Here is a 23,760-nt window from a genome sequence, read left to right as displayed (position 1 = left end):
CGTGTGGCTATGCAGAAGGGCCTCCCGATGGGAGCCGTGGTGTCATTGCTGCCTTGTAATCAAGGGGTCCCAGGTTCGGTACCCAGTGGAGGCACAAGTGGTTTGCATCCCACTTTAAACTGTAGGTCAAGTCCCAATTAGCCTTACTGTGCATAAAGTGGACTTAAAACACCAACTCAACTCAACTCAAAGCTATGCAGGACCCCTCTTGCGTATTACCCCCAATGAAGATATTACCATTCACCATGCTACCAATTAGCAACACAAATTATTATTATGAAACGTTCTGAAAACTTTCAATTGAAAATTATAATAATTGATATGATACTCAATTTCTTTCAATCACCAGCTTCCTGTCCCTTTGCTGTTTCTCCTTGGTACAATCTGTGGAATATTCTTTAAATTTTTCTGATTATTCTTATGTCTCAATTCATTTTGCTTCTAAAATAATTTTATTCAGACATCTGATAAAATATAATTTTCATGTCTTATGAATGTAATTGTTTATATTAACTCTTTCTTTCTTACAATTCTATAAACTTATAATATCCAATTAATTTTCCAGCTCATCACAGTTCTGTCACAAGTTTATTTATTTATTTATGTACCTAGTACCTAGTACAGGGTGTTCCATTCAAACCTCCCACAGTTCGTCATTGCTAAAAGGTTATGAAACATAATGGAATGCGAGTGGTACTAGACGAAGGAGAAACTCAAGAATTTTATTGCATGAAGCACTAAACACGAATACACCAGTATACCTCTACACTGAACTCTAATACACCTCTATGTATGCACCGTTTGTAGCACGAATAATATCCAATCTGACAACCTCCGGATTGTTTATTAACACTTCCAGTTGCCAAAAACTTTGCACACCATGACTTAATGGTTTTCCCATCAGGTGCTTCACCTCCATTTTCTCTCCGGTAATTTCTTTGCATTGTAATGATTGATTTTGTCTCTGCATACCAGAATGCAGATTGTGTGTGATCCTACGTAGTCGCCACTGTGCTTTATGCGATTGTGGCACTGCATAGTGAGAGAACGGCAAACTTCAAGGTCATGCAATAAAATTCTTTGAGTTTTATCTTTCGTCTAGTACCTAGCATTCCATTATGTTTCATAACCTTTTAGCAATGATGAATTGAAATGTGGGAAGTTTGAATGGAACATGCTGTACATGTAAGCATCATTCACGTAATCATCACAATTAAATCTCCTATGGTAGAAACACAATTTACAACAAACAAAAAAAAATACAATGCAATATTAACCTTTTCTTAGTCTTTTGTGTCTCTCTTTTCAATTCTATAATATAAAGGGTACAAAATATTCACTGATTTTGGGCCTCTTAATCTACAGTTTTCATTTTCTGCATTTCTTTTATTCTTTTCTGCAAACACAAATCTGGCAGACTCACAAATAATTAATAATTTAGAAAATAAACAATTGAAGAATTCAAAAGATATTCGCTCAAAATACACATATTATTAATGTTGATTATCTCTTTACGTTCTATAGCTAGGGTTTGAAGAGTTACTGGTAAATATTTTCTAGTTAATCTACCCAAAATAGGTAAGTAACAGGGTAAATATTACTAATGAAGTTCCTGGAGTTCATAATAACTAATAACTAGACACACTACTAAATCTTGGAACCCAGCAAATGCATTTTTAAATTTTGATTTCAAACACAATTCATGTGATTTTTCTATTTCTTATATGCATGTAATAAAAACTGTTAATAAAATGTCTACTTTTTGTGTATTGTTGCCCTTATAAATGGTGGTAAACTGATATGAATAGGTTTCAACTTTAATCTTACTCTTTTGCTTGTGGGTAGCATACATTCTTGTTATTTCAGTGTCTTGCAGAAATTGAATGATCTCAGCTATGATTAACCACAAAGACCTGAGATATAAAACAATCTTTTTCATTAAAGCACAAGGTCCAATTTGAGTTCTAAAAAAGTGTATCAAACTTCATCCTCAATGCTAAACTTTCAGCATAACTTCATCCTGATTATTTTTTTTCAGGAGGAAAGAAGAAATATATTTTCAATTTAACTCCAGCAGGAGACATGAAAGAGTAAATGCAGAAGACTTCAAAGCTTAAATAGTTTTTCAGCATCCTAAATTTGCCAAGTTTTCATTATTTTTTGTTTTAAATTTTGGAGTTCATTACCTTTAGCAAGGTATTAAAATGATGTTAAGTGACTGGCTTGAGTGAGATAATTAAAATTAATGGGTGTATCTTCACATACAGCCATTTTGCACCCTACACATTACACACCCCTTATTAAAAATCCTTACCTAAAATTGAAAAAAAAAAAAGCAGTGTAAAATTACTATGTAAGACTAATAAGGGTTAATGGGTAAGGTAAGGTCCTGATTATGGACTGGATAGAGGAATGAGATATGCCAGGTACAAATATGTGGAACAAAATAGCGTAACTATTAAAATTGAAATAAATGGAACATGTAATTTCAAAATATATAATTTTAAGTGCAAACAACACAAAAACAATATTTCACTGTCAATATAAACTAATATTAATGAATTACATCAAGAGAAATAGCTACAAAATAATAAAAATTAGATGAATGAAAATATTCACTTTTAAAAAAAAAAAAAATCAGTTCTTACTAATTTGTTGATTCAAACTACCTTAGAACTTAATTTAGTGTATAATTTGATTTGGTTGGGTTGGGTTGGGAAGATGAGGATGAGTAATGAAATTGATGGACATACATAGACAGGCCAGGATTCAAACAGGGGAACCCCTGGCATCATAGCATGCTGTGCTAACCACTCTGCCACACAGAGGTCGGCTTTAGTGTGTAGAGAATAAAATTACATTTATTGTCATAAATGTTTGCCACATGTAAATGTAAACAAAATAGGTACAGAGCATTCCGACATTCGCTACGAGACTCTGTGGCAAGCGGCCCGACCTTGTCATTGTATACTTTATTTTTTAGATTTCCCCATAAATAAAAATCGCAGGCTGACAAATCGACTGAGTGCTGTTAGCAATTTTGTTTTGCGTCATAACATGACGATGTAAGTAAAACCATGCTTCATCTGTAAAAATCAAAAATAATAATAAATTTTGGATCCACAATGCCATCGACAACACTTTGTAAAACCAAGTTACAAAAATTCACACGACTCGCATTATCTCTAGGCTGTAATTCATGCACTATTGTCACTCTGTAGGGCTTAAATTTAAGAATTTTAGCGGCTCTAAATGCTGTGGTTTTTGAAACACCTGTTTCTTGTGAGAGGCAGCAGATAGATTTCCGAGGAGACTGTTCTAACCTTTGTCTTATCTCAAGAGTAGATAAATTTCCGAGATTTCCTATCTCAAGAGTTTTTCCTCAGTAAGTACACGTGGGTTTTTCTTTCCACTTTTATTCAGAACTGACCCTGTTACTCTAAACTTTTTTACGAGGTTTAATATAGTGGTCCTATGTGGAATGGGAACACCAGGAAATTTTGTTGCAAAATGTCGTCGCACTTCTCCACAATTCCTCTTTCCGAAGTAACACTCGACAAGATAAATCCTTTGTTGTAATGTAAACTTTTGTGGTGCCATATTAAGCCACAATCTTCACACACGGACGCGACACAACACAACTTCCAAGGGAGGATTATACTGGCGTTAGTCTGCAACCTCAACAGAAAGGAAAAGAGAGCGAAGGCAAGGAGAGAGAAAAAAACAGACTGTCGCAGATCCCGTTCACCGGGAAAGACAATCGCTGTCGCTGGGCCGCTTGCTGCTGAGTCTCGTAGCGAATGTCAGGGAATGCTCTGTATAATATAAATAAACGAAGACCTACTTCAAACTTCCGACACATCAAGGTAATGGCATATAACAAATTATTTTTCTTTTAAATGGTTGGGCAAAGTTTGCTGAACCATTGCACAAGAAATGACCCAGCTGCATATTTACACGATATAAAATTGTGGCAATAATATGTGTAGAGTATTTCAATAAAATGGGCATCTTTATATGCAACACAAGAGAGAGACCCATTTTATTGAAACAAACACATTACAGTCTTACACATTGCTATATCTCAACAACAGACACAATCATTGATTGTTTTTCTTGTATGTACGCATTGCTTGCATGATAGAATTATTTTCCTGTAGTTTACGGTTATTACAAGCATAAGAAAACAGTTTTTTCTTTGTGACGTTTCAGGAGAACACACGCTCCTTTCATCAGACATTTATTTTCATTTTGACTAAAGATACAGTTATAACAATGGTTAGTAATTTTTAAACAAAAAGAATCTGTTATATAATGGATGTTGTCAATGTTACATTGTTGTAATATAGCAACTTAACTGTGAAAAAAGCAGTCTATTTTTTAAATTATGAATCCCAAATATCATCAGGTAATTCAAATTCATCATTGTTTTCACAAAGTCTCTTGATGTTTTCTGTTACATTAAATTTTAAAGATGGTGGCTTACTCCATTTGTGAAAAAGAAAACTCCACACTGGATCTATATTACCATTTTCATTATTTAATTTATTCCAGTGTTCTTCCGCAATGAACGAGGCTTCCCAGACATTCAACTCTGTGTTTCCCGTTAATCTTTTTAAAACCCTTCTCTTTTTAATCAAATGCTTCTCTTCGATGATATGAGTTGACAAACCTGTTCTTGGGTTTAGATTTATAATGTCCAAATCATGTTCGTGCCATCTTATTGCCATTTTCCTTGCTGTTTGTCCCACATAATCTTTTGAACATGAACAACTTATATTATATATTCCTGTGGTTTCCACATCTGGTAGCGAGTTTCTCATTTTGAATTCATTAAATGTACATTCCAAACTTCTTGGTGATTTAAAAACAATTTTGAAATTAAAACTTCTAAAAATTTTTGCAATTTTATGTGAGAATCCCTTGTGGAATGGAATGCACACAAATTTCTTTTCAACAGATTTTTCATCTTTGTCTGTATTTCTCTTTTCCTTTAGTTTTCTTGCAACTTGTTTTTTGATTTGGTTTATTCTGGTAGTGTGAAAGCCATTTTCTTTTGCTATATTAAAGAGCCTTTCTTCTTCATTTTTGATATCCTCATTATTAGAACATAGTCTTTGTGCTCTCAGGAAAAAATTTAAAAATATGTTATCCATTGTTATACGCGAATGTTCTGATTTGGCATGGATGTATTTTTCCCCCGCTAATTTTTTTCTATGGACTGATGTTTGAATTATTGAGTCAGTTGTCTTAATTTGCAGATCAAGGAAAGAAATTACATTGTTATTCATGGGTTCGCAAGTGAATTTTATGCGACGATGTGATTCATTTAACGATTTAAATACGTCCATGATGGTGTTCTCATTTTTAGCAATAATTAGCACATCATCTACATATCTGATGTAGAGTTTGATATCCGCACCTATCGCATTAACAATTGGAGATTCTATGTAATGAAGAAAAATGCTGGAGATGATTCCGGATACTGGGTTTCCCATTGATAGACCATTATTTTGCTGATAGATTTTGCCATCAAATAGAAAGTAATTGTAATTTGCACATACAGTAAACCATCGAACCATTTCCCATGATTCTACTGGGTTAACCTTCATCTCAATAAGCCATCTGTGTAATGCATCTGTGGCACCTTCTATTGGGACACTAGGATATAAATTTTCTACATCAAAACTTGCAATACGATACTCACTATTCCAAACAATATTTTTTAGTTTCTGTTTCACTTCATATGCATTTTTAACACTGAATGGTGTTTGTTGTTTAATTACATATTACATATATTACAACAATGTAACATTGACAACATCCATTATATAACAGATTCTTTTTGTTTAAAAATTACTAACCATTGTTATAACTGTATCTTTAGTCAAAATGAAAATAAATGTCTGATGAAAGGAGCGTGTGTTCTCCTGAAACGTCACAAAGAAAAAACTGTTTTCTTATGCTTGTAATAACCGTAAACTACAGGAAAATAATTCAATCAATCATTGATTGATTGATTGAATGAATTAGGTTAGTTTGAATGAATTAGGTTAGTTTACGTCACTTTCGACTGATTGCCGCAATGAGGATGAGTGGTGATATGATGAAATTGATGAATAAACACTCAGAAACAACACACATGCCAAGGCAGTGCTTTGGACCAAGAACCCCTGGTATCGTAGTGCTCTGTGCTAACCACCATGCCACGGAGTTCGACGTAGTCACTTCATTGCCTTCAAAATTATGTCTAACAGGTGACCAAATATCTTGAAGAAGTTCATCAACCATGATATTTGCAATATCTAAATTGTGTGGATTTCCACATGAATATTTGTTTTTGAGTTCCTCAATAGTCTGTGGTTCACTTGCACTTCTGATGCCTCACAAAGAAAGTAATCAGAAGGAATGAAATCAAGTGACAGCAATCACTGCATCACTATTTTTATATGATGCTATACCAGGAACTCCATGTTGCAATCTATTCCACCAATCCAAGTAGTGAAAAATGGCATAGTTTTGTCAAACACATGACAGTTAATAAGTATTGTCAATACAGTGAGGGCGATATTTCCTGCTACAAAAAAAACTGCACTTCTTATTGAGACACCTTGTATATACTTTTAAAAATATACTTGTAATTACACAAACACACACACATATGAATGGCTTATTGCAGAAAGGGACCTGAGTCACATTTTTGAGGTATCGGAGTTAATGGTATTTTTGATTTTCCTAGTTCTAGTTACAGACACATCTTTTAGTGCAGAAAGGACGTCAGTCTCACGAGGCCATAGCCAAGAAAATACACAGTGAAAAGTGTACTTTAATGCAGAAAGGTACCTGAGTTACTGACTCGGGTCCTTTTCTGCAATAAACTTAGCCGTATTTATACGTTGTATGAACTGTGTACGCTGATCTGTAATGCAGCTCGGGGCGGTAAAAATACTGTCAAACTTATTGACACCAGTAACATTATTGGTTTCGCAACGTGGTGACCTCATGTCTACAAAAAAAATGTGGCATCAGTGAAAACTACCATGTGTTCCTACAAGAATAGGCAGTATTTTCAGATTTCCAAGTATCATTACTTTGAATACTGTGTTCAACATAAGGACACTGTCAAGGTTTCCAAATTCATCAAAGGTTTGACGTCTCACACCTTCTATCTGTCCAAAGGTGCAAGAATTGTAATTGCTACGCCACGTACGTTCCCAGTTGCACGTATGACGATCAAGCTTACTAAATTGAAAGGCATATGAACTGCCTTGTCGTATGTACCAGATGATGTCAAAGGATTTTATGAATAGTCTTCAGTGGCCCACTACACATGGCAATGAAACAGACTCAGATGTAGAATAACACATGCATGTATGAGCTCGTACATTATTGTACTTCAAACACCGCCAATAAAAACCAGAAAGTGCAATACACTCTCATTTATTGCTGAATCTATAATTTTCTGTGGCATATATAACATAACCTAACCTAACCTAGCTTATGTGACAATGAAACGGGCGTTTGTAGGATATTTCTCATCTTATTTCTCAAAGTTTCCACTTTTATTGCAGAAAGGTACCGGAGTCACAACCTTTTCATCTCCACCGCATTGAGGGTTGCAAAATTAACTATTCTTTATGCTGAATATTTGAGCCAACAGCACTACATTTCTTTCTTACACTATCAATATCATACGATTTTTCTTGTTTTTCTCAGAATTGTGCATAAGTGACTCAGGTCCCTTTCTGCAATAAGCCATTCATATATATATCTAAGAAGCTCACATGTTCTGGCAGTATCAGCTTCCAACAAATATTTCAGTTCTAGTTTCTTAGCTCAAACCAGAGTTAAGACAACATGAAATTAAATTAAAAGACAGCTAGAAATTAATGCTTTAATTTTGCTAGACAAAAACTTATTTCAATATACATGAGGAAATAAAATACAGTTACCAACTTTTTCTTTTCTTGCTGCAACTATGTGCACCCATATGTGCGTTTATGTATTAGCACCCACCTGGCAGTATTTGTGATGTAGGAAATAATTCCTTATATAATTCCACAGCTTTCACATTGTATTCCTCTGCTGTCATTGGTAGGCCTAATTCTCTCACAATATGGTTTGCTGAATCCAATCCAATTAGTCCCATAGCACCAGCTTTTATGGCCCAGGTGTATGTTTTCCCATAAGGATCACAAATTTTTTGCGTAGCTTTTGTGTACAGATTTTCTGTGTCTGAAAATGCAACAGATTTAGTAGTAAGATAGATATTTAAATTTACAAATGAATTCATGGATGAATAATGCTGTAAGCTATTCAATTTTTTTTCTTTTCCACAATAGAATATCACTACACTTTTTTCACACACTCTACGGCCCTGTATGTACTAGTTACAGAGTGAGTGTATGATCATGTTTGGAGCCAATAGTTGATTTGATACCTAAGCAAATGTGACATACCATAGTCTATATATCAGGTGGTCATAATTTGTCCCCCTTCTCAGAGTTCTCTGTAGTCCATTTGAAGCATTGGATTGTGACAAAACTTCATATACAGGGTATGGAGACCATGGGCAAGTGAATGCTGAAGAAAAATAGTTCCATCGCCAGGTGGAAATATGACGCTGAAATAACAACCAGAAGTCAGATGTGAAACACTTTATTTTTTAATTGATGTCCATAGAACAGTGTTCAATATGCACAACATCAATGTGAATGACCATTTGGAAGCATAAGGCAGCATTATCAATGGTACAACAAAATGTTTCTCGGAATGTTGTTCACTATGCACCACATTTCCACCTGGTGGTGAAAGTTTGAACTTCTTGTTTAATCAGCATTAGGGCTGGGCCGATACAATGCCCATGTATCGGTATGGGTCGATATCAACAGTTTGAATTTATTTACCGATACCGGCAGATTCTTTCCCCGCATTTTGATCTTTCACAGTCAGCAAAAAAAGTTGCGGGACACTTTCGCAGTCTAATTATCCTAAAAATTCGAAGTTCCTTTTTGATTTTCACCAGATTTGTATGAAAGAATGAATTTTTTGATAACATAGCATGTAATGTAATATTCTGGTGAAATTCTTGAGTTTTTAAAGTAAAATCTTCGTACATTGACTCATGTACTAATTCGAGTGGAATATTTACACACAAATGTTAATCAATATTTAGAACAACTTTTTATTATTACAATTTTCAAGTATCGGTATCGGTGGGAATCGATGAGAGCATCGGTATCGGTTCAAAGTGGTATCAGCTCAGCCCTAGTCAACATTCACTTTTCCACTGTCCATATCCACTATACCAAGTTTAACAACAATCTCATTCTGTGAACTGGCTCTGAATAGGGAAACATTAATTATGACCAGGAAGTTAAAGTTCATAAGCTCAAATACTTTTGTCTCTTCTTATAGTTATTTGATGCTGTGATGGCATAGAACATGGTTAAGAAGAGCTATTACCACAATAATCAGGGTTTTCCTTAGAAATGGAAAAAAAAACTGCTACTGTACTTGGATCAAGCAATACTGATACTAGTATTGATACTGAAAAATACTGGCTCATAATTTCTGGAGTCTGCAAAAATGTTGCACAACACTTTCATGGAGTCAATTTTTCCTGCAAAATGATGCCAAATTCACAACTCTATTCAATTTTACACCAGTGCTGTGTTTCACAAGTGAATTTCGTAATTAAATGCTACAGATTTTAAAAATCCAGGGCTTAGTGGGCAGGGCATCTGACTGCCAAATAGAAGTCCTGGGTTCTATTTCTCAATTGATTTATTGATTGAGTTGGTGTTTTAAGTTTTAAGAATGGGAAAATTGGGGTTTTGTGAAGATTTTGCTATCACATCAAGCACTATACCAAAGGGTGTGTGCAAGTGATAAAGTGACAATGGGTGCGTTCCAAAAGTCTTAACGAAACGAACGAATAAAACGAAAGTAACTGGCCTCGTGAACCTGGTGAAACCAGTCATTTTTAAGACTTATGGGACGCTCTTGACGAAAGCGCAGGCCCAGAGAAATTTTTGTTTCGAGAAATTTTCCGCATGGCATCCAGCGGAAGGCATGGCATTCCGACAGAAATAAACTGCAAACACTGTTACTCCTTTTAATCAGATTGTAAGAAGAGTTAAGACACACTCATCTTGCACATGTTGCCTCATATCGCTCTCTGTTAAAATTATAATACATTTTCCAAACTAATGCAGTTTGAAGCCATCATGCACGCACGTTGTCTCCAAGCAGCAGACGTTTCTCACAGAACAAACCAGCCTCCTGGCCCATGCATTGCTGAATCTCGTTCTTTCATGATGCACGGAATGCAACTTTTGGGACAGCATAATGAACCTCACAAGATGCACAGAAACACTTATGAGACAGCCAGTTACCATAACTCGTTTAATGGGTTAAACTCGTGCAACTTCCAGAACGGGCCCAATATTCAGTGCCAACAATTGAAAGTGGCAGTATGGCATGGAGACTCAACTGAACTGCTCACTAGGTTCAATAATGCTGTTCACGTTCCAATTGTGAGATGTAAAGTACTGAAATATCCATTAGTAGTTTTGAACACAACGACTACAAAATTAGTGTTCCTAGTACAATTACACAGGCACATAAAAAAAAATTACATCACATAGTAGGTCACTGCACCATTGTACCACAGGAACTGGAAGCTACTTATGCATACTTCCCTCAAATATATTGTTGTGGAGAATACCATACCACCTGAAGTCTTAAATTCTAATGAACTGCCTTTCATCCTCCCCCCCCCCCAAAAAAAAACACACAGAAACACTGAACAATTATATTATGAACAGCAAATGTTGCATGCTCCTAGACTGTTTGCAAATAAGCATTAAGCTGAATTGATATCTTAAGTAAGAATTCCATATTTTTTTCTCCTTATTCAAATTCTTCAGAGACATTTTGAGATGAATTTTATTTTAGAAATCTTGTGCAAAAGTCAAAGTTTCCACAATGCACCATAAAAATTTATAAACTGTTTTGTAGGATCAGGATAGCATAAAATGTACTCTATCTGTATAACAGGGTGTTTACCAAAATTACAAATCCAAAATTCTTGACTTTTCAATGACTTTCCTTGACCTTATTTCCTTTTTCTTCACCATTTTCTCCTTTCTCTTGCCAATCACTTAATTATTCTTGACAGTTTTTACCTTTTTCTTAACATTTATTTAATCGCCACCTACTCAATTTATTCAATGAAAAACCACTACCACAATGACGGTTAAGATGAAAATTGAAGCTGTATTTAACAAGAGATTTAGACTTCGTTTAATTATTGCTTCAGACATCATCCTAGAATGGGGAATGGCCACAATACTTTATTAAATAATTTTATAAAACTTTACGCATCAAGAATGCAATTCTTAAGAAACAATGTGAACAAATCTTAATGACAACTCAATAAAATTTTAGATTTCCAAATATTCAATTTTATCAAATCCCAGTACAGGATCTAACCCCTGTGTCCCCCTCCGATTTCCATGAAACTTGGCAGGTGTATAGAGGCCCCCCCTCAAATGTCAAGATTAGGAGACATTGAAGTGGGGATCTGACCCCGAAACCACGTAAATATGGCATAGGAAGAAACAGGGAGCATAGGGCCTCTCTATACACGTGTCAAATTTCATGAGATTCGGAGGGGGACACAGGGGTCAGATGATCCTCACGTCAATTTGTCCTCATCTTGACATTTGAGGCGGGTTTTGCCCCCTAAAACAGTTTTTTAGCCGAAACAAAAAGAAACACGTATTTCTTCCTTTGGGCCCCTCTATACACCTGCCAAGTTTCATGAAAATCGGAGGGGGACACAGGGGTCAGATCCTTACTTCAATTTGTCCTCATATTGACATTTGAGGGGATTTTGCCAACTAAAACTGTTTTTTAGCCGAAACAAAAAGAAACACGTATTTCTTCCTTTGGGCCCCTCTATACACCTGCCAAGTTTCATGAAAATCGGAAGGGGACACAGGGGTTAGATCCTTATTCAATTTGTCCTCATCTTGACATTTGAGGGGATTTTGCCCCCTAAAACAGGTTTTAGCTGAAACAAAAAAACACGTATTTCTTCCTTTGGGTCCCTCTATACACCTGCCACGTTTCATGGAAATCGGAGGGGAACACAGGGGTCAGATCCCCACTTCAATTTGTCCTCATCTTGATATTTGAGAGGAGGTTGCCCCCTAGAACAGATTTTTAGCCGAAACAAAAAAACATGTATTTCTTCATTTGGGCCCGTTTATACACACACCTGCCAAGTTTCATAGAAATCGGAGGGGGACACAGGGGTCAGATCCCCACTTCAATTTGTCCTCATCTTGACACTTGAGTGGGTTTCGGCCTGTAAAACTGTTTTTTAGCTGAAACAAAAAAAACACGAATTTCTTCCTTTGGGTCCCACTATACACCTGCCAAGTTTCATGGAAATCGGAGGGGGACACATACGTCAAATGCCCACTTAAATTTGTTCTCATATTGAAATTGAGGGGGTGGGAGGGTTGTCCCCTAAAACAGTTTTTTGGCCGAAACAAAAAAAACATGCATTTCTTCATTTGGGCCCGTTTATACACACACCTGCCAAGTACCATGGAAATCGGAGGGGGACACAGGGGTCAGATCCCCACTTCAATTTGTCCTCATCTCGACATTTGAGGGGGTTTTGCCCCCTAAAACCGTTTTTTAGCTGAAACAAAAAAAAAAACGTATTTCTTCCATTGGGCTCCACTATACACCTGCCAAGTTTCATGGAAATCGGAGGGACACAGGGGTCAGATCCTCACTTCAATTTGTCCTCATCTTGACATATGAGGGGGTTTTGCCCCCTAAAACCGTTTTTTAGCTGAAACAAAAAAACACGTAATTCTTCCTTTGGGCCCCACTATACTGCCAAGTTTCATGGAAATCGGAGGGAGACACTTAGATAACCACCCTTGTTAGTCTTACACTTTGTAATTATATAACACTGCATATATTATAATGTAATTTGTAAAACTGTAACTGTAGAACAATTGTAAAATTTTTGTATAACATTTCTATCTTGTTATATGTGTTAAAGGTTTCATCCTGGAATGGAATGTCTCACATTTATGTGTGTTTTCATTTCCAATACATTCGAATTCGAATACATTCAAATACATATTCGTTTCAATGGCATTTACAAAATCACCTCTGACATTTTATGTTAAACAAGTAAGATTATTTTTGTGCACGAGTGTGTTAGCCGATGCGTAGCAAAGTATTTTATGAACAACACTTGAAAAAAATTCTTGTAGGACTAACGAAAAATTTCTTTGTAATCGAAGATCATAATACCTTTTAAGGTGTGGTAATATTATAATGGGATTGAGATACGAAACTCTCAGATCCGGATCCAGATCCGAAACTCTCGGGCCCGGATCCGGATTTGAAATTTTCTGATCCGGAACTCTCGGATCCGGATCCAGATCCAAAACTTTCAAACCAGGATCCGGAACTTTCGGATCCGGAATTTTCTGATCCGGATCCGTTTGGCCATCCCTATTCCACACCACACTGTGACACGAGAACTATGCAATGGCTTGATGTGCAGTTCATGCGGGTTTACATCACTCCAATAACGCAAATTCTGTTTATTCACTGAACCACATAACTCTAAATGAGCTTCATCTGACATCATGATGGTGTCCAACATTTTGGGATTTTGGCGAAGGAGATCACGCATCGTTAAGCAGAATGTTTCTCGTGAAACCCAATCGCGAGGCTTAATTTCCTGCACAATCTGCAGCTTATATGGGTGAAAATGGAGATCTTCATGCAATATTCTCCTGAATGAGCGATCTGACATTTGCAAATTTGCGAATGTCGGCGAGCAGATTTTTTTGGGCTACGCAATATTGCAGCACGAACTTTTTCCACGGCTTCTGGTGTCCGCACAGTTCTTTTACTTCTTCCTGGTTAACGATTACATGCAGCGGCCGTTAATCGAAATGCACTAACCCACCTCAGAATGGTCCGTCTATCTGGAACTTTCCCATGACGTCCCACGTTGAAATGTTGCCTAAATAGAGGCTGGGTAGCAATTACAGTCATTATTCTCGAAATAACTTTCCACAACAAAGGCACGATGCTATACATTCCACCGATCCATCTCACTCTAACAATCGAAATGGCACCTCATTAGTACACGAATGCTGCACGAGATGGCACGCATTCATACATTACGTCATTGTACTACGAAAGCCAAAATAAGCTATGAACGCTGCTGCACCCTGTACTAATCTACGAAAAAGTGTTAATTGTATAAAAATTTCAAACTTAATTCATTGATTGATTTGGTGTTTTAAGTCCACTTTATCCACAGTAAGGCTAATCGGGACTGGACCTACCGTTTAAAGTGTAATCCGAACCACTATCTGCCTTCACCGGGTAATTTCAAACATAAATTTAACTAATCAACTTTATGATATCTAATATTGCAATAATCTTTGTGTCTGTCAGATTGTTCTGCAAAGGACAATAACAAAGTAAACAGATTGAGAGAATTCTGTTTCTGCTGGAATTTTCATTAACCAAAGTAGTAGTAATAGTACATTTTTTTAAGATTTCTGCCTGTGTGTCTGTTCGAGGTGGTCACACACTGTATTGACAGCCTTTGCCCTCCCAGATTCAAGCTTTTCATGTAGGGTTATAGTGATACTGAACTTTTGGCCACCCTGTACACCATATCTGCATTGTTGGTGTTCATTTGTGTTGCATTGTGCATCTGTACCTTCCTTATATTCATTAAACTTTGTAAATTGACATTTTCTTTTAATTTATTCCTACTTCGTTCGAGTTGCTTAAGTTTTGTGGAGTAGTGTAAAATCTAATAGTATAATTTTCAATGTTTCACTTGTTTGTTGAGTCCACTTTTGCACAGATAGGATAATTGGGACTGGACCTACAGTTTAAAGTGGGATCAAAACCACTGCGCAACGTGCCTCCTCCGGATATTAAACCTGGGATTCCTTGATTACAAGCCCCCACCCCTAAAAGCAAAAACTTAATTCACACACTGCTTAGATGTACATACTGTTGCAGTAGACATCCAAGAGTGAATGGAGTGTACATGTTTCGATCAGGAGTATCAAGATTTCAGAATTCCATTTTTTCAGTTTCCCAAGAAATTTGACATTTGTTTTTGAAAAATAGTCCAGCATCTGAATTAATGAAAATTAAAATCTGCATCAAAATCTAGATGTTACTTGTCAACCCACAAATACAACTGCTGTAACTTTGTTCTCACCCAACTTTGTTTTGATTGATTTGCTTTATTTTACTTCGCATCTTGTACCACACTTTTTGGATAATTTGCGAAGATGGCGATGTGTGATGATACGATGAAATTGATGAATTGACACTCACAAATATCCATGCCAAGGCCGGGATTCGAATCCAGGGCACTCATCTAACTTTGGAAATATTGCAAATACTAAACAGTACTTCATGATCTCCGGCAGTATACCTGAACACAATGCAGTAATTTTGAAATCTGCCATTGGTACATCTTATACTTACATTTACCCCCAACGAACAGTCCATTCTTTCATTTCAATGGAATAAATATTGTCACAGGTGTGAAATGTTGTCACTGAGTAATAGGGCAGATTGCAGTCCAGTTTTTGATATTTTGATTTGATAGTTTCACTTAGAGCACCTTATAGCATTTGTTTTGCCACCGATGGCATTGGTGGTGAAGTGAAAATTCAGGAATGCTTGGCCATTCTATCAGGTTCAACATGTATTACTAATGCCATGGCTAAGCATGAATATTGTGAAGGCGGGAATGCAAAATTTGTGTTAGAAATCTATCAGCTGTTGACATTCAAAAAACACAACATGGTCTTGATTCCGGATGGGATACTCTAAGTTACTGGCACGAGAAGCACACACAGTCTATTCTTGTACAGGATCATACCACCATCTTGCTGAAGGAATATCCGGGCCTCCCCAATGGCGCATTGGTAGCGTCGTCTCCTTGTAATCAAGGGGTCCCGGGTTCGATACCCGGTGGAGCACAAGTGGTTCGGATCCCACTTCAAAGTATAGGTCCAGTCCCGATTAGCCTTACTGTGCATAAAGTGGACTTAAAACACCAAATCAATCAATCAATCAATCTGAAGGAATATCATGAGGCTGCAACTGTAATACTTTTTAGTTTGGTAGATACTAATGTGAGGTTCATGGCCTGATGCTTACAGGATCCCAGCCTGGAACATTTACAGCCAGTGTAGGAAGCTTGGACCTGGCAATCTATGCTGATAAGATAAGCAAAACATCCTATGCTGCACAAATAACTGTAACAATGGCAGAGTATTCATTGTTTAATCTGTAAGGATGCGTGTATGGGTCAAAATTAACCACGGATGACTGTCTGAGGTCACCCTTCTCAATACCTTTCCAGTGAACCCTTCAGAGTGCCAGGATCTTCAATTGGCTGCTAGTTCAGCTCACAGGGCCGCAAAAAAATTGCCTAGGTAAATTTCACCCAATGCAAGCTCATACGTTTCAGTTTGGTATTTCAACATTGTTTATTTTTTCTCGTTTTTATCAATTTTGTGATTCAAATTCAAATGTTCAAAATTAATAAAATTACATTCATCAAGGAAGGTATTTATTACTATACTGTAAAACAATTAAATTTTGGACTTCAATAGTAATTATCTTTCTGGGTATTACTTACCTAGCACATGTACTCATAGGCGTAGCTACGGGGCGTGCCGGGTGTGCCTAGGCACACCCTAATGGGCTGCTTTATCAAGGAGAATTAAAGACAGATATTTCAATAAGAGAGAAAATAAGTGACAGTTTGTAAGAAGTTGAAAATGTCATTACTTGGTACAAACGTGTGCATTATCGCTGATGAAACGAGTGTCTATAGTTTTTCGATATTTTGATGTTATTGGAGAAAGAAGATATTTACTGCATTCTACTCTGTACTGCAGCGCTTTTCTTTTATACCTGTCACAAGTTTCACGTGTGAGAGAGCTTTCTCCAAGCTTACTCAAGTTAAAACTAAATTAAGAGCAACTCAGAAGCAGGAACATTGTACATTTTGACAGACGTCTCTTGTTATAGATGACGTGTATTCTGATGTATTTGTTTGCATTTATGAACATTTTGTGTGTGTGTGTAATTTCTATGCAATTTGATTTTTTTCTACTACATATATTCAGAAATTTTCAACACTGTCATTTAGTGAATTTATATTCCTTTACAAACATCAGTTTAGTGAAAGAGCCAAGTGATTGTGTTGCAAAATATGCTATTAAAAAGGTACAAGACCTCATTTTTTTTCTTTGTGCACACCCAAATATAAAGTTCTAGCTACGCCTATGCATGTACTTAAGAAGAAAAAATGTTCAAACTTAATAAAATTAGCTAAATAATTGAAGGTTAATAATGCTTTGATACAATTAAAATTTGGATTTAATAGCTATTTTTGGTACTACTTTACTATAGGGTGACACCTATAAATCATTTCTTTCGCAATTTTTTACATTGCTAACGTACTATTCTGCATTGCGGAACATTTCTTTAGGTGAAATAATTAATTTCTAACGGAAATAATGTCTATTTCATACATTTACGAGTACTTACTGTTACTCGTTATTTCGATTCTGTAACACACATTATGGCGATAGCATACTGGTTCATCGCATGTTGTGTGTTTTGTCGATTTATGCAGTGTTGCAACCTTGTTCACCGGAAAATACCTACTTTCATGCCCAGATTTGAAATTATGCTAATAAATCGCAAACCATTGATGTTAGCCCCACAAACCATTTTCCCCATAAGGTTAGGTTAGGTTAGGCAATCATAGTTAAAAAAATAATTAAAATATTAAAAATACTCGACACGTCATGTTATAGTGAAAACACGGCAAGTTTGAAACACTGACTATGGGGTTTACGTCATCTAACACACGGAACATTGTGCTCTTGTGCAGAAAGCAAATGGCGGCAGCAGAAACAGCGTGTCGGACAGAGATTTTCGCAGAAAACAACATGCATTCGCATTGAGATGGATCAAAACTACATTCACACAACACTACATAAAATGATTTGCGTAAAAAATCCCTCACCCCTATAGTAAAGTGTTACCCTATTTTCTTGTGGGTATTTCTTACCCAGCAGACGTCCTTATGTTCTAGTGGAGAGCACGACGACTTGCCTGGTTAATCTGTGTGGTAAGTCCTTGTATTCCCGGATCCAGAAGTTCATTGATGGGTTGATGCACACAAGATGCAAATGACAGGACAACATGTTTATTACATTCACCAGTTATAATCTGGGATGGTAACCAATGGAGAGCATTGGTAATCATGCCAAACAAGTGAATGACATATACATATACATCATTTTCAATTTATGTTTAATTTCAAACTTTTTACTTGTTTTGTATGTACATTAGTTATGTTGGACAAATTCTGATTCCCTGACATGACATCTTTCAGGATATTGTTTGAGAAATCTGTACACCTTAAGTTAAGAGTTCTTGCATTTGTTTGCATCATGTAATTGTTTCTGAATAATATATTTCCCCTCCTTATGCATATCATAGATATATATTACTGTCACTACACGTTATCATATTGTGGTTGCCTTTCAGATGGCATAGTGGTAAAGTCATCGCCTTGTAATCAAGGTCATGGGTTCGATACCTAGTGAAGGCATTTAGTGTTTCGGATTACACTTTAAACTGTAGGTCCAGTCCCAATTAACCTATCAGTGCATAAAGTGGACTCAAAACGACAATTCAATCATACTGTAGTTGACACGTAGATGGTTACATGACATTGACATTAATAATGTCTTTGCTTATTGTATGCTGTCTTCACCTCATTGTGTCATGTTTCCTTGATGTAGGCTACATAGTTAACTCTACAAGAAAATGCGAAAAAAACAATTTTATTATTAAATATATATATATATTGGATAAAAGCAAAGAGGGCTAAAAGGGCTAAGTAAAAATCAAAGAAGGTAAAAGGAAACACTCACCGGACAGTAGAAAGATTCAAAATTTTCGGTAATTTCATAGCACCATCGGTGTGAGGAGAAATAGACGGAAGTTAAGAAGTTAAAGCATATATATATATGCTTAGAATGCTTAGAAACTATCAGTCAGTCAGGTGTTTGCTGACAGCTCCAAGCTGACTCCGTGACAAGTGGAATACACCTAGTAACATTTTAACAAATATTTCCCAAATGGCAAATTGTTTATGAAAGAAGAATATTTCATACAAAAGTACAATCACTCTTGTAAATATTTTAGGTACTAGTCTGGCTATTTGCTAACAAGACGCTGATATATTAATAATTTAATGCAAGAGATTGCAATAAGATGAAAATATTTGCATCATTGCAAGGCTCCTCATTTCATGATTCTGACATTAAATCCTTAATGAATGATCCAACAAATGTTAATTTCATTCTTGTCTATGAAAGAAGTGTCAAGCAAATTAAATAATGCACGGGTAACGGTTCCAATTGTTTTATGATTTTTTTTCAAATTCTTCTATCAGGAAGACTATTTATCATATAATTTTGGCCTTCCTTAAATAAATTTCAACCTTCCTTAAAGTAACGAGCACTGTTTGGATTTCGAAAAACATTGATTATGTTGAAAAAAACAACTTAAAAATTACCTTACGCAAGCATTCGCGCTTCTCGTGGACAATGTATTTTCTGTTGGCAAGCGACTGTATGTATTGTAGACTAGTGGGCATTAATGTAGAAGAAAATCAGAATCTTAGTAGAATGCATTTATGGACTTTATTTGAATGCTAAGAGAACCAAACCTGCCCTGCCTAAATTAACTACGAAAGTATATATTGAAGAAAATATTAAGTAACCGCAAAAACTCTGCATTATGTTTTAACAGAAGTAAATCGAAGTTGAATCACGTTAAAACTGTATTCGTAGAATGCTGAAATCGCAATAAAACGAAAGGAACTTGGGCCAGATGTTTTAATAATATGTACTTATCTCAGATAGAAATGGGTGAATTTCCTTGTAAATGAATGCACTTCGTATTTACACTTTCAACATGGCAATTTATGATATCCCCTTCCCTCCCCCAAAGTAAACAGTTGAATTCACATGCTTCTGCTTCTGCCTAACTAGCTATGCATCTTTAGCCACATACGCAATTCATGTCGATCAAGCTTGGGTATAATAAAAAGGTTAGCACTTAGCAATGAAGGTAGTGTTCTGAGGTTTTCTAAACATTACCCATTTAGCACGTGAATGCTTAAGCAGTATAATGTAAACATAAGATGTGTAATAAATTTTGAGATATTGGATTACAAATGTGTGGCAAAATGTACAAGATAGGTAGTTTACTATCCTTCGGACACATTTATTTATTTTTACAGAAGAAACTACTGACCGTAATAAGTTCTTGTACTATTGTCGAACATTGGGAAGGTGTTTTGTGTGATGTGGGAATGTTTCATATATCAAATTCATGTTTTTCGTTGAAAATTAATTCTCCGACGGAGAATAGCGTTTGGCGCGTACACCTTCGAACACCATCACGCGTCGTGACTTTATCATGACGCGTCCTGATTGTGTTTTGTTCATGTTCATTGGGTATCCAGTGTTTCGAACTGTCTGCGTTTGCAACGAGAGTTAGAAGGATGAAACAAGAGTTAGAAGGATGGTGTGTCGCTAGCCCCATGAACCATTGGTGCGTGGTTAGGTTAGTTCGGTTAGGTTAGGCAAACATAGTTAAAATTTGGTGTCGTGTTAGTATCAGGATCTAGAAATTGGAAATAATTATGAACCATTGACGCTAGCCCCACGAACCATTGGCACTAGCCCCACAAACCATTGACGCTAGCCCCACGAACCATTGACGCTAGCCCCACGAACCATTGACGCTAGCCCCACAAATTCATTGACGCTAGCCCAACAAACCATTGACGCTAGCCCCACGAACCATTGGCACTAGCCCCACGAACCATTGACGCTAGCCCCACGAACCATTGACGCAAGCCCCACAAACCATTGGTGCTAGCCCCACGAGCCATTGGCGCTAGCCCCACGAACCATTGACGCTAGCCCCACGAACCATTGACGCTAGCCCCACGAACCATTGATGATAGCCCCACGAACCATTGACGCTAGCCCCACGAACCATTGACGCAAGCTGCACGAAACATTGGTGCTAGCCCCATGAACCATTGGCACTAGCCCCACGAACCATTGGCGCTAGCCTCACGAACCATTGGCACATGGTTAGGTTAGTTCTGTTAGGTTAGGCAAACATAGTTAAAATTTGGTGTCTTGGTAGTATCAGGAATATATATATATTTGGTTGTGGAACAAAAAAAATCGCGAAAATCGACAGTTTCCATTCCAAAAACTAAGGCCTTATTTTTGCTTATTTTGCAATTTCTTGATGTTTCCCACATATTCGAGGATGGATAGCTCCAAAAACCATTCACGGATAGCGCTACGAAAGATTACAATTTTCTTCGTAATACAACACGAAAAAAAAATTAAAAAGAAATAGATGTGATGAACTTTGTTCACAGGCATAGCTTGGGTTCCGAAGGTTGAAACACTGCATAACAATTGAAAATCGAGAAAAGACAAGCCCGACGCGTCATTATGTAGGAAGGTGTACGTGCCATATTGTGTGTGAGGCAAGCCGAAAGGCTAGGAGAAAGAAGTACTGGTAATGTGAAAAATTGCTCTTACTTTCATCAAAACAACATCAATACATCTTCAGGAATGTTCTGCGAAGCAGATACGTAAGTACGAATGTCAAAAATTGACAAAACGAAAAAAATAGAGGTGTCCGAAGGATAGTAAATTTTTACCATTCTTTCAATTTTATGTTCTCACAATGAATAAATTGAATTACTTAATAAGTTAATGAAATACAAAATGTTTCAATACTATTCGGCATGTTAAATTTCTAGATGCTTAACTAGGCTAGATACACATTACTTCCACCAATCTAAAAAATTACCAAACAGATTTCCATTCAGATGTATCTATATTTGGTAGAACTGTACTTTTGCATCAAATGTCACTTCCCTTGAAGGTGTACAGTTCAAAGGTACAGGTTATTATTTTTAAAAATGTAATTCAATAGTTTATCACCGAGGTAGTTTAAAAATAACAAAATTCAATAGTACACAATACAACAAAAAATCATAATATATAATTATTTACAAAGCTCAAATATTCAAAAACATTAATTACCAAGAAGCAATCCGTCCATATCAAATAGAACATGCGTAACTGGACTGTAGCTAGCCATAATTCTTTATAGGATTGATCAAATTGTTCTTCCACTGCACAAACTTGAATGAATGTGTGATAGTATTAGCCAGATTATTAGGATCACAGTTCAAACTATCTTACGTAAGTGGCTGGTTTTGGAAGATTCGAATTAGCTTCGATCTGCGATAAGAGGGGGGGGAAAAGTAGAAGTCAAGCATGCAGAAGATACTAAAAAACACTATGTTGGCTTCGAATATTTGTCATAATTCTTACTTCATCGACAAGAATTGACAGCACGTTATACAGCCACGTCCTGATTTTTTTTTTCTTAATTTGTCATTTCTATTTCCTCACAACCGGCATAATGGACGTATGTAAAAATATATGATATAGGTCTCACTTATTGAACAACACTTGAGCAACACTGTGTTCTGACGTCACCGAAGAAAGTTTTTAATTTTAGGCTACATGCTTACTTTGTAAGGTTAGGCTAGCTAGGTTTAGTTCTCTTAGCGTAAATAATAATTCTTCATTGTATTTATGCTAATGGAACCTAACCTAACTACGTAGATTCTATGCTCGTACGGAATGCTTATCTGACGTCAGAACGTAACGTTGCTCAAGTGTTGTGCAATAAGGAACAACCGTGTGATATCCTTGAGGTAGGATGCTGTGTTTTATACGACGTATATCGATACTCTTGTATATATGCTGTATAAACAAACTGATGGAGTACTTGTCAAGTGTAGCCAGACAACTATAAGATATTTCTGATCCGGCTTTTTTGCCACGGAAATCCTGGAAAACGTGTTAAAAATTTGCATATAACGTTAAACATTTGATGACGTCTTCGCCTGGGTCGCGCTTTTTCCTTTTCCAGTCAACTTGTGATTGCGGGTTCATTACTTGCTCTCTGATTGCCTGTTGGAAATTTACGGTGCTCTGATTGTGAGAATATCTTATTTGCGCTGTGCGTTAGGTTAGGTTAGATTAGATTAGAGAGCAGCAAATTTGCGCTGAAAATTCGAAATAAGATCAATAAGATTTTCTCACAATTAGAGCACTGTAACTTATCAACAGCAAATCAGAGAGCAAGAAAAGAACCCGCATTCACAAGTTGTCTGGAAAAAAAAATCGAGCCCGAGTCCCCCAAAGCGAGATTTTTTTCTTTTACAAATAGCTATGCCCATGGAGGTAAGAAGGGGGAGGAGCCAGCTCCGTGGATTTTTCTGAAGCCAGGTCACGTGACAGGACATGCGAAGTCAGACCAAAACATTCGTGGTCGCTAGCGGAGTGCGGGATCCCCGAAAAGTAGAAACAGGGATAGGGAAAAAAAATTCCCATCAAGATCCCGACTTCGGGAAATAACTTCCCGACTTTTCGGTATCCTGAGCAGTCGGGAAATGGATGGTTTCTCAAGTTTTAAAAGATTTGGATTGGATTGATTTCTTGTTTTAAGTCCACTTTATGC

The 23,760-nt window shown here is 36.6% G+C and overlaps 1 protein-coding gene across 1 annotated transcript in view; it reads right to left on the bottom strand.

The window, feature by feature from the left end:
- Nucleotides 1-22,674, bottom strand: part of LOC145979510 (pseudouridine-5'-phosphatase-like) — a 37,040-nt gene extending 14,366 nt beyond the window's left edge. The window contains exons 1-2 of the mRNA XM_083112450.1: nucleotides 22,269-22,674; nucleotides 8,017-8,235 (exon numbers count right to left, since the gene is read on the bottom strand). Of these exons, the coding sequence (XP_082968576.1) occupies nucleotides 8,017-8,235; nucleotides 22,269-22,326 (277 nt within the window). The 5' untranslated portion in view covers nucleotides 22,327-22,674. The remainder of the gene's footprint in view (nucleotides 1-8,016; nucleotides 8,236-22,268) is intronic.
- Nucleotides 22,675-23,760: the final 1,086 nt, after the last annotated feature.

The sequence above is a fragment of the Lepisma saccharinum genome, chromosome 26 (genome assembly GCF_977018435.1).
Source record: "Lepisma saccharinum chromosome 26, izLepSacc3.1, whole genome shotgun sequence".
In the NCBI taxonomy this organism is placed as follows: domain Eukaryota; kingdom Metazoa; phylum Arthropoda; class Insecta; order Zygentoma; family Lepismatidae; genus Lepisma; species Lepisma saccharinum.
This window is presented reverse-complemented; position numbering and strand designations above follow the sequence as displayed.